The sequence below is a fragment of the Ranitomeya imitator genome, chromosome 6 (genome assembly GCF_032444005.1).
Source record: "Ranitomeya imitator isolate aRanImi1 chromosome 6, aRanImi1.pri, whole genome shotgun sequence".
Taxonomy (NCBI): Eukaryota; Metazoa; Chordata; class Amphibia; order Anura; family Dendrobatidae; genus Ranitomeya; species Ranitomeya imitator.
In genome coordinates, this window is record NC_091287.1 from 245,706,077 (window position 1) to 245,718,485 (window position 12,409).

Genomic DNA, 12,409 nt, shown 5'->3' on the forward strand with positions numbered 1-12,409 from the left:
GAACAGGCACCGGTTCACAAGCTGTGCACAGTGCAGTATTGTGACCTTGGGGTAATGAGACCTTACAAGAGGTACATGCAGCAAAAAATACTGTGTTTGTTTTCCCAGATTTTTTGTGAGGCTTTGATTGAGACACAGTGGTCTTGAGGAGAGCGCTTACTGGCAGGGGAAGGGTTAAGCTATGTGCGTGCAGCTTACCCAGGTCCTGTGTCTTGAGTCCCCAGGGGAGGTCCGCGATATCTATGTCCTGAGGGCTGATGAGGAGGCTGATGAGGAAAGGCTGGAGCAACGCTGCGGTATCAGCATTGTGGGAGTCCCAAGATGGCCGCCGAGATCTTGTGAGAGCACTTCTCACAGAACGAGAAGCGCTGGAAAGGGTGGGCGGCGGTGAATGCCGGTGGGCGTGGCTACAACTCCGGCCTGCATGAATGGAAAAGTCGGGGAGTAAATTTAAACAGCCTGCAGTTGCAGCCTGCGACGCCGTGACCGCTAGAGGTGCCATCGCTCAGCCACTCGCATCTTGATAAAAAATGTCTTGCGGACACCCACAGACCCTGTGAGGAACCTTCCATACCCTGGGAACCAGGACCCCCCTGCAGCGCCTCAGCCCCCGCAGTGTACTTACAGTAGATGCGGTGGGCCGGTGCTCAATCCACCATCGCCATAGACAGGGAGGGGGTGGAAAGCTTCTGCCGCCTTGCGGCATCCGCTGATCAGTGGTGATGCAGTGGGGGCGCTGCACGGACGCGAATCATAAAAGTCCGGCTATGCACCTGGCTCCAGGAGAGGTAGATGGAGGGTTACTCCATGTGGTCGCCTGCTATGGAGGGGGGAGATCGGAACGCGAAGGAACCGTCGCCCGTAAGGTGAGCTCAGGGCTGGCATCCAACGTCACAGGAAAGGATACGGGAGGGACGCTCCACGTACTTGCCTGTTGATGATTCGGGGGAGATCAGAACCTAGAAAGGATCCGTCGCCCCCATTCACTTCGTTAACGGAAAAAAATAGAACGAAAAATAAAAAATAGAAAATAAAAACGGTGGGATCTGAAAGCAGACCCAAGTGCCTCCTACAGACAACTAAGCAAGAACTGGTTCACTGAGAGCCAGCAGGAGGGTGTATACTGCAGGGGAGGAGTTATTCTTTATGTGTTAACTTAGTGTCCTCCTAGTGGCAGCAGCATAACACCCATGGTCCTGTGTCCCCCAATGAGGCATAGGAGAAATCTGGTCAATGTTTGGGGTGCCAGTGTCATTTGTTAAATATTGGACAGAATAAATTTGGAGCCGATCAGACGGCTCCTTGATGGTGGTGCAAAATAGATAAGCATTTGTCTGTATTTCTCACAACTGAGTACTCCATTCATCTTTCCCAACTCCATTTACTGAAAGGCAACCCTAAGCTTGCACAGAACCTATACCAGGATTCTCTGCTGCTTGCACACACTCATTACTGTGCTGCTCTTCAGTCCTTTGGCGAAGAAACCGACTTCTGTATCAGGCAAATATTCGTTCATCTCTACTCATGAGTCATGCTGCGAAATATCTTCGGGTCCCTCCTTATTCGGCACTTACCGAACAAGCTGCAGCAGGAACCTAGATCGCTCCTGCAGCGGCATGTGTCCACGGCTGTGTGACAGTCACAACACACCGGCTCTCCATGCATGAGTTGTGACAGTCACACAGCCGTGGACACATGCAGATGCAGCACCGGACATCTGATTATCGGGAGCGCTCCTCATATCCGGGTTCCGCTGCAGCTATTCGGTAAGAGCTATAGCTATTCGGATAAGGAAGGAGCTGTCAATATTCACTCATCTCTTATGAGTCTTTGCAAAAGTCCCTGGCAGGGGGAGGTGGAGCTGCTGGGTCAGAAGTTTAAGAGAGGAATTTTTTTGGTAGGAAACAGACAGTTTCTGCATGGAGCAGAGAAAAGACAAGAATTTACTGGGTAGAAATGCAAAACCGGTTTTTACGTACCAGTAATAGGATTTTACGGAGCCACGACAGCACCCCTACGGGAGAGAGGGGATCCGCCCACCTTCCGGACAGGAACCTACAGGATTTAAAGGGGCGGTCCCCCTCACCACTCCAGTTTGTGTTTCAGAGTATATGGGACACCGCCATTGAGTTAGTACATAAACATATATACTTAAACATTACTAAATACCATCACCTTCTAAAGAGTGATTTTTTAACAAGCACACTTTCCCCAAAGGGTGCAGAAACCAGTGAATAACTACGGGAGGAAATGTGCGGGTGCTGTCGTGGCTCCGTAAAATCCTATTACCGGTACGTAAAAACCGGTTTTCCTATCGCCACGACAGCACCCCTACGAGAGATTTTCAAAGATCAATCACCTGGGAGGGACTACAGCACTAAGTACTGTACGGCCAAAAACTAAATTGGCCTCTGAAGATAAATCAAGGCGATAATGTCTATAAAAGGAGGAAGGAGATGACCAAGTTGCCGCCTTACATATTACGTCTATGGAGACGTCCGCTCTTTCCGCCCAGGATGAGGCCATGGCTCGAGTGGAGTGGGCCCTGATGCCATCTGGTGGTGTCTGGCCTTTAGCAGTATAAGCAAGATATATGGCATCTCTTATCCATCTGGCGATAGACGCTTTAGTTACACTCGCCCCTTTCCTTGGATTCTGAAAGGAAACAAACAGAGCCCTACTCTGCCTCCATGGTTCTGTTTTGTGTAGGTACTCTAATAGAGTTCTTCTGACATCTAACATGTGATATTTCTGCTCGTCAGCTGAATTTGGATTGTCACAGAAAGATGGTAAAATTATTTCCTGACTTCTATGAAATTTGGAAGCTACTTTTGGTAGGTATGCTGGATCAGGTTTTAACACTACCCTGTCCTGAAAGACCATTAAATAAGGAGGGTCTATCGACAAAGCTTGTAAGTCACTCACTCTCCTAGCAGAGGTCAGGGCTACTAGGAAGGCTGTTTTTAAAGGTTACATTTTTTATGGAGACAGAATCTAATGGCTCAAAGGGGGGTTCTGTTAAGGCGTCTAAAACCAAAATTTAGATCCCATGGTGGTAATCTAGGAACATACACTGGGTTACTACGTTCAGTGGCCCTGATAAATCGGGAAACCCATCTATTTTCCGCCACATCACTGTTATATAACGCTCCCAAAGCTGATACTTGGACTCTAAGGGTATTTACCGCCAAGCCCAATTCTCGGCCTTTCTGTAAAAACTCCAGAATAGCCGGAATTGGGACCTTGCCAGAAAAGGGATTTTGGTAGAAGGCAAGGAACTTTTTCCAAGTTTTAGCATAGATTTTAGTGGTGACTTCTTTCCGGCTATTTAAAAGGGTAGATATGAGAGCCTCTGAAAACCCTCTTCTCCTCAATAACTCCCTCTCAAATTCCACGCCGTCAGATGCAGGGATTCCACATTGGGGTAACTGAATGGACCCTGAGAAAGAAGCTCCGGGCTGGTCGGCAGTACCCAGGGGTCGGACACAGACATTGCCCTGAGTAACGAGAACCATGTCCTCCTGGGCCAAAAGGGGGCAATCAGGATCACTCTCGCCCTGTCCTCCCTGATCTTCCTGAGGACTATCGGGATTAGACACATTGGAGGGAACGCGCAAGCCAGAGGAAAATTCCAGTGTATTTGAAGGGAGTCTATTATACAGGGCTTGTCCGACACCCAAAGAGAAGCGAACTTCCTGGTCTGCCTGTTCTCTCTCGTTGCGAATAGATCGATAACGGGCAACCCCCATAGGTCTACTATCTGTTTGAACACCCGTCGATTCAGAACCCATTCTCCCTGACGTAGAGAATGACGGCTGAGGTAATCTGCCTCTGTGTTGAGCTCTCCCCGAATGTGCACAGCTGATAAGAGAGCGAAAGTGGGCTTCGGCTATTTCGAGTATGTCTGTGGCGGTGTTCATTAAGGATCTTGACCTTGTACCCCCTTGATGGTTGAGATACGCCACTAGTGTTGTGTTGTCTGTCTGGACTCTTACATGTGAATCCTGCAGAGATGGAAGCAACCTGAGTAAGGCCTTCTTCACTGCCGTGAGCTCTTTCCAATTCGAGGACTCTTGAGCCTCTAAGAGAGACCATTGCCCTTGAGTCCAGACATCTCCTATGTGAGCTCCCCAACCTATTGGACTGGCATCGGTTGTGACCGTGTTGTCTGGTACTACACTCCAGCGTACTCCTTTCCCTAAATGTCTTCTGTTTAACCACCATCTCAGACTGTGTAGAGTGGTGGTGGACAGCCTGAGTCTTCCGCCTAATTGCCCTTGAAGACTTCTCTCTGTATCCAAGACTTGGGCCTGTAACACACGAGTGTGGAATTGAGCCCACTGGACGGCTGGTATGCAGGACGTTAGAGATCCCAGAAGGGGCATAGCGTCTCTTAAAGTCAGATCTGGCTTCCTTGTTACCGTACTGACTTTGTGCACAATCCTCTGCTTTTTCTCCTCCGGAAGGAAACACTGTTGCCCTTCCGAATCCAGCAGAATACCTAGGAAAGTCTGAGTTGTTGATGGGTCGAGTCTTGACTTCTCCATATTGACTATCCAACCCAAGTCCTGTAAGGAAGATATGACATGATTTAGGCGAGTACTACACCGGCCAAAGGAATTTCCTACTACCAGGAAGTCATCCAAGTAGGGTATAATTAACGTATCCTGTTCTCTGACATAGGCCATTACTTCTGCCATGACTTTAGTAAACACCCTCGGTGCCATAGATAGACCAAAGGGCATTGCAGCAAACTGAAAGTGTCTGACCTGGTCGTTTAAGCGCACCGCCATTCTGAGGATGATCCTGGTGAATGGGCAGATGGTAATACGCATCTTTTAAATCCAGGACTGTCATATAACATCTGGGAAAGAGAAGTTTAGTTGCCGTTTTAATAGATTCCATCTTAAAGGCATGATACTCTAGATGTTTGTTTAATCTCCGTAAGTTTATGATGGTTCTAAAGGATCCATCTGGCTTGGAGATTAAAAATAAAGGGGAATAGAACCCTTTCCCCTGTTGATGTTTTGGAACCTCCACTATGACTTTCTTCCATCTTAGCATTTGGACCTCTTTTTCAAGGGCCTTTTGTTGGTCTAAGGAATCAGGTGCAGTTAGGATATAAAATTCAGAAGGTCTTTCCTGGAACTCTAATTTTAACCCTGAATTGATTATACCCAGAACCCAATTTCTCGAAGTTATTTTGGCCCACTGAGCATAAAAGAATTTTAACCTGCCCCCTACTGGAAGATCTCTATTAACGATAGTTTCTTCTTCTTCTTGAGGAAGATGACGAAGCATTAAAGTCCGAACCTTTCTTTTTTGGGTCTGATGGTTCCCAGTCTCGGTTGTGGAAAGGTCTTCGGTATTGGAAGTGTCTCCTGAAGGTATTCCTAAAGGTAGGATTGAAAGCTTTAGGAAAACCTTTCTTCCTATCCTCAGCCTTAGCTAGGATATCATCCAATACCGGGCCAAACAGGTACTCACCCCTACACGGTATTGTACACAGTTTAGCTTTCGCCTGGGCATCCCCTTTCCAGGTCTTAAGCCATAGGGCTCGGCGAGCAGCATTTGAGAGACCTGCTGATCTTGCCGCCAATTTTAAAGAATCCACTGACGCGTCCGCTAAATACGCCACCCCTTCACGTATTTGCGAAAGTGAGTTCAACATCTTGTCTCTGGGCACCTTGGACTTCAGCTGTTCTTCCAGTTGGGATATCCACACCATGACGGATCTAGCCGTACACGTGCTAGAGATAGCAGGTTTGAACGCCCCTGCAGTTGATTCCCATACTTTCCTCAAAAACATGTCCGCCTTCCTATCTGATGGATCTTTCAGAAGGCCCACGTCCTCCAGCGGCAAGGTACCGGCTTTAGATGTAGAAGCCACCGCTGCATCCACTTTCGGGACTTTCATCCACTCTGCCAGCTCATTATCTTCAAAGGGATACCTTCTTTTAGCTGATGACGGAAGGAAACCCTTATCCTGCTTATCCCATTCTCTCTTTATAAGAGTCTTAACCGTATCCACCACCGGGAACGCCTTACGACTCCTCTGGCACAAGCCCGCAAACATTATGTCCTGTGCGGACCTTGGTTCCTTGCTCTCTGCAACACCCATGGTAGCTCGGACTCCTTTAACTAACATGTCCATGTTGTCCACCGAGAAACAAGGCCTTCCCTCTTCATCTGAGGAGGATGGAGATGAGGAGCGGGAACATTCCCCTTCTTGCAGGGACAGGCTAGATCCTGGCGATATGTCCCTGCCCGACCTTTCCTGGCGGCTGCCTCTAAGGGAATAGCTAATTTCTTCCCTGATGACCGCTCTAAGGTCTGATGACCGAAGGGGAGCTTCCTCTTCTAAGGTCTGAGATATGCAAGCCTGACACAGCCTTTTGGTATAACTGTCAGGCATTGGTGTCATGCATAGAGCACATTGCTTGTGCTTAGATTTTGTGGTCTTTTTTCCCTAAAACAAAGCACAAATAACAGACCATATCAGCACCAGGTGTCTGATTTAACACTCACCATAAGGCTGATCCTGTGAATACCGGTTCTGGAGGAGTAGGATCCAAATGTGACGCTGGGGCGCTTGCACGCTGCTGCCCCCGTACCACGCTGCTGCTTCTCCTCCTTGATCGGCCGCTACCGCTCTTACTGCGCTGTTCCGTTCCCTCTCCATGAGGGTGCTCGGCGTCCCCTACTGAGGACATGGTTGCGCGCCTCCTACCCTAGGCGTCGCTCTTTTACAGCGCTGCAGCGCTCCTCCCCCGGCTTACCCCGGAAGCGTACCAACTACTTCCGGGTTCACCAGCGCCGGTGTGGACGCTGCACACCGCGCTCAACCGCGGACCAGGACGGCACTGCCCGACTCCTGGGACGCGCTCCTCATGGCCAGATGAGGGAGGGTCTGCACGCAGGACACCCCCGACGCTGCTTCTGAGCCCCCGATTCCGCCGTTCCTAAAAGATACCGCGCGGAGGCATGGAGGCCCGGGTAAGACTGCTGATCCTGCAGGCTCCCGCCGTCCGGACAGAAACCCAAACTGGAGTGGTGAGGGGGACCGCCCCTTTAAATCCTGTAGGTTCCTGTCCGGAAGGTGGGCGGATCCCCTCTCTCCCGTAGGGGTGCTGTCGTGGCGATAGGAAAATGAGCAATTGTAAGTACACAGTGCCAAATAATATGATGACTGCAATATATTAAGAGGATAACTGTGATGTGCTTCTTTAAACAGCACATCTTAAAACCCCAGTCCACTGTGAAATCTTTTCCTTGAAATGACCTTGTTGATGCAGTATACAATTCCTTGAGGTGTTGCTAATGCTCAGTTTTGCTGTAGTGCACAACCTGTGACATAAATGTGTCTTCACCAACTTCACCTTCGTAGCAGAGTTTGGTTGCTTCTCACCCAGTTTTTAGCCTCCTACACAGCTGTTTCTGTCACAGTTAATAATCGTCATTTCCGTATGTAGGGTGAACCAGTCTCACCTGTTTCATATAATTGATTATGTGTAAAGGTACCTCAATTAAAGGTATAATTGAGGTACCTTTACACTAAACGACTTACCAACGATCACGACCAGCGATACGACCTGGCCGTGATCGTTGGTAAGTCGTTGTGTGGTCGCTGGGGAGCTCTCTCCAGCGACCAGCGATCAGGGGAACGACTTCGGCATCGTTGAAACTGTCTTCAACGATGCCGAAGTCCCCCTGCAGCACCCGGGTTTCCAGGGTAAACATCGGGTTACTAAGTGCAGGGCCGCGCTTAGTAACCCGATATTTACCCTGGTTATCATTGTAAAAAAAAAAAAAAAAACAGTACATACTCACATTCTGATGTCTGACACGTCCCCCGCCGGCGTCCACAGGGTTAAAACTACTTTTGGCAAAAGCGCTGCTAATGCACGCGCTGCTGCCGAGTTTCCCTGCACTGACTGTCAATCCGGCCGTAAAGCAGAGCACAACGGTGACGTCACCGCTGTGCTCTGCTTTACGGCCGGTGCTGACAGTCAGTGCAGGGAAGCTGACGGCGGGGGACGTGACAGACATCGAAATGTGAGTATGTACTTTTTTTTTTTTACTTTTACAATGGTAACCAGGGTAAATATCGGGTTACTAAGCGCGGCCCTGCGCTTAGTAACCCGATATTTATCCTGGTTACAAGTGAACACATCGCTGGATCGGCGTCACACACGCCGATCCAGCGATGACAGCGGGTGATCAGCGACCAAAAAAAAGGTCCTGATCATTCCCCAACAACCAACGATCTCCCAGCAGGGGCCTGATCGTTGGTCGTTGTCACACATAATGAGATCGTTAGCGGGATCGTTGCTACGTCACAAAAAGCGTGACGTTGGAACGATATCGTTAACGATATAGTTATGTGTGACGGTACCTTTACAAAATCCCAGAATTTCTGGAAGTGTACCTAGAATAAATGCTATTTTTAAGTAATAGGGTGGTCACACCAAATATTGATGCAATTTACATTTTTCTTTTGTTCACTTTGCATTTTGTTAATTGATAAAAACAAACAATTAACAATTTTTTCTCAGCATTATTTGCAGAAAATGTTGCCACACCTGCCTCAAACTTTTGCACAGTATTGCACTAGTACTAATCATTTATAGAATTTAACAACAAAATGAAAATGCGCTCACTTGATGGCAGTGATAACAACATTCCGTTTGGGCTCGTTGTCGTAGCTCACACTCTCTACACCGTACACTTCAGCAAGGTCATGTATAACTTTTCGATGGTCTCTATTCATTGGCGGGAAACAATGACTTTTTTTTGTTTGCTTTCCCTGAAAAAAAATCATTACATAATAGAAGTGAGTACACAAGCTGCACACACGCCGTAGCAGCTTACTGAACACAACAATACAAAGACAGCATAGTGTTACTTTATTACTGCCTGTATAAAAATGCCCGGTAAATCTGTAAGCAACATGGCCAGAATTTTTGAAATCACAAGTGATTCTTGTAACACCTCCACCATAAAGGATTCAGCCTTCACAAGAGACCACCAAAAATTTATCGATAGGTGCCTAGCCCCTTAGTAACGGAGCCAATTTTGACCTTAATGACCAGGCCAAAATTTTACAATTCTGACTAGTGTCACTTTATGAGGCAGTAACTCTGCAATGCTTCAATGGATCCCAGTGATTCTGAGATTGTTTTTTCATTTGCTGACCCCGAAGGTGCCAGAAAACCCCCAAAATGACCCCCATTGTAGAAACAGCATATCTCATTGAATTCATCTACAGTGACCATTTTGTAATATCCAGCTTTTTCTTTCTGGAGAATTGCAAATTTGCCCGTGTAGTACCCATGCATTGGTATAACCATACTGTGTAGAGCTCCCATACATTGTCCCAGCTTGTGCTCCTGGTGATATGGACCCGTAAATTACCGTAAGCGCCTTCTCTCCATTACAATAATGGAAAACATGTGTACTGTGGTTTAGGCACAGAGGGGCTCAGGAGGAGGGGGTATTTGGGAGTGCAGAATTCACTGGATTTTGTTTAAGGGGGTTGGAGCCATGTCAATTTTCCAGTGTCTTTGTTCTACCAGTAACGTAAGAAGCCTCTATAGTTGCAGTGACAGATGGCAAACAAGAGTGGGGCTGGTTTTGTGCGGGATAAATTAGGGTTTTTATTGGTAACATTTTGGGGTACATAACATTTTTTGATCGCTTTCAGTATAAGGCTGGGATCACATTCTTGATCGTAGGAGTTTCCGTATAAATCCCACAAAAATGCGATTCAGACAAAACCCCCAGCAACCACCCACCATGAGGCAGATGGAGACACTTTGGAGTCCGTTTGGCTTCTGCTCCAGTGATCTCCATTGTTTTAGGAGTGCACAGATCTGTGGTTGTCCACACTTGTAAGCCAAAAAGATGCCTAAAATGATGGGATACAACTGGAACATAGACCATTCCAAAGTGACTCCATCTGCCTCATAGCTGAGGGATTCCATCTGGGGTTTTGGGGAATTTACACAGAAACCCCACGTAAGCACTCAACAGAGAGCGCAGGATAAATTTGAGCAGAGCCTTATTCCGATTTTTGGGAGGAAGAATGAACAGACAGCAATACAAGAATAGTTCTTATTTTTATTTTTGCACGGTTCGCCATGCAGTTTAAAGGGAATCTGTCACCCCACAAATCGTATACGAGCTAAGGCCACCGGCATCAAGAAAAACAGGTTATATTATACTCACCCAGGGGCGGTCCCAGTTCGTTTTGCGTCCGATGGGCGTCGCGGCCTGGGTCCGGCGCCTCCTAGCTTCATACGACGTCCACTTCTTGTCTTCCTGCCGCGGCTCCGGCGCAGGCGTACTTTGTCTGCCCTGTTGAGGGCAGAGCAAAGTACTGCAGTGCGCAGGAAAAGGTGAAAGAGGCCCGGTGCCTGCGCACTGCAGTACTTTGCTCTGCCCTCAACAGCGCAGACAAAGTACGCCAGAGCCGGAGCAGGAAGACAAGAAGAGGACATCGTCTGAAGCTGGGAGGCGCCGGACCGCGATGTCCATCGGACCTGGACCGCACCGGGACCGCCCCTGGGTGAGTATAAACAAAAAAAACAACAAAAAACACATTTTAAAATGATGGATAAAAGATGTGTAATATAAGGAACAGGTAATGGTGGTAAAGTGCATGAGTTAATAAATTGCAATAAACACTATGAAGGTCCAGAACAAGACGACTACTACTGTATATGAATAGCTGCTTTACACTATCTGAAAATTGGTACATGTTCCATGCGTCCTTCTAATTTGCAGGTAATATGAATTGAACAAATACGGAATTGCTTATGTAAAGGCTTGCTGAATGTAAAAACCAGCCTACCTTATTGACTGCTTCCACTAGCGCTTTCACTTCCTTCTCAATATCAGAGACAAACTTTAAGTCTTTTCTGCAGTTCAAGCGGAAAAACAACATGAATATGAAGCATCATTCAATGGCTACTTACAATTTTTCTCAATTATTGACAGTTTTATTTAGGTCATACAATAGTAGTTTTTGTAAAACAGGGTCACTCACCATGACAAATCCACAGACTGGCTACTTTAACATACTTGTAAAAATCGCAGTGATTCCTAAATACCTTTAGCATGCCTCATTTAAACAGGAACTCAGAGAAAATCCCTAAAAAAAAACAACAAAAAACTATCCCAGCAATTTGACCCTCCCACCTTGCTGTCCTCCAAGACAACTGAATGCAGCAGAAGCGTCCCTGCTGGCCCATGTGGATTTAAGCCCTGCATCTATGCCAACATGGTAAAATTGTAACCAGCCTGTGATGGAGCTGCTAAGCTGGAGACTATCCTCATTGTTCTCAGCAGGATTTCTATACGGGTGACAGTATCGGGAACATGGAGAAAATGCTGCAGACTAAAAACACCACATATGATGCCCCATCCGGATGCTGATCACCGAGATGAGTAGCGGGTAGAGAGGAGTGGCCCCAGGTTGGGACGTTAGCGGGTAGAGAGGAGTGGCCCCAGGCTGGGACGTTAGCGGGTAGAGAGGAGTGGCCCCAGGTTGGGACGTTAGCGGGTAGAGAGGAGTGGCCCCAGGTTGGGACGTTAGCGGGTAGAGAGGAGTGGCCCCAGGTTGGGACATTAGCGGGCAGAGAGGAGTGGCCCCAGGTTGGGACATTAGCAGGTAGAGAGGAGTGGCCCCAGGTTGGGACATTAGCAGCTAGAGGAGTGGCCCCAGGCCGGGACATTAGCGGCTAGAGGAGTGGCCCCAGGCCGGGACATTAGCGGCTAGAGGAGTGGCCCCAGGCCGGGACATTAGCGGGTAGAGAGGAGTGGCCCCTGGCTGGGACATTAGCGGGTGGAGAGGAGTGGCCCCAGGCTGGGACATTAGCGGCTAGAGAGGAGTGGCCCCAGGCTGGGACATTAGCGGGTAGAGAGGAGTAGCCCCAGGCTGGGACATGAGTATAGCATTTTATAGCGAATTAATACAAGTTCAAAGTTACTTCTAAAGAAGAGGAAACCACTTTTAAATATATGTATATTTCTAACATGCTGTAACAAATGACACATTTTTTACAGACTGTTCTGTGCAGGTCTTTAAATACTGCTGCTTTTTATTGCTAATTAATGTGAAGGCAACGAGTGCCATGTGAAAGAAGCACAAACCTTGCATCATCTTTCAAGCTGTCACTGAACTTGAATCCAGAACGAGTATTAAAAGGATCTGAGTTCTCAGTAATGTTCAAAGCCTCTGCCAGACGTCTGTGAAGGATTTATAAAATTAGCAAACAAGAAAATCTGGTCATATTAACCTACAATTTGTCTCATCCTTTGTCACCCGTCCCTGCTCCAGAACCAACATATCTCAAATGTCTTCCATATTCTTCTGTCAGTGTCCTGTCTATAACTGTCCCAACCCCAA

The 12,409-nt window shown here is 47.7% G+C and overlaps 1 protein-coding gene across 1 annotated transcript in view; it reads right to left on the minus strand.

Moving 5' to 3' along the window:
- The window catches only part of NFX1 (nuclear transcription factor, X-box binding 1), a 133,948-nt gene that overhangs the window by 10,138 nt on the left and 111,401 nt on the right, over positions 1-12,409 (minus strand). The window contains exons 20-22 of the mRNA XM_069730566.1: positions 12,154-12,249; positions 10,853-10,919; positions 8,661-8,806 (exon numbers count right to left, since the gene is read on the minus strand). Coding sequence (XP_069586667.1) covers positions 8,661-8,806; positions 10,853-10,919; positions 12,154-12,249 — 309 coding nt within the window. The remainder of the gene's footprint in view (positions 1-8,660; positions 8,807-10,852; positions 10,920-12,153; positions 12,250-12,409) is intronic.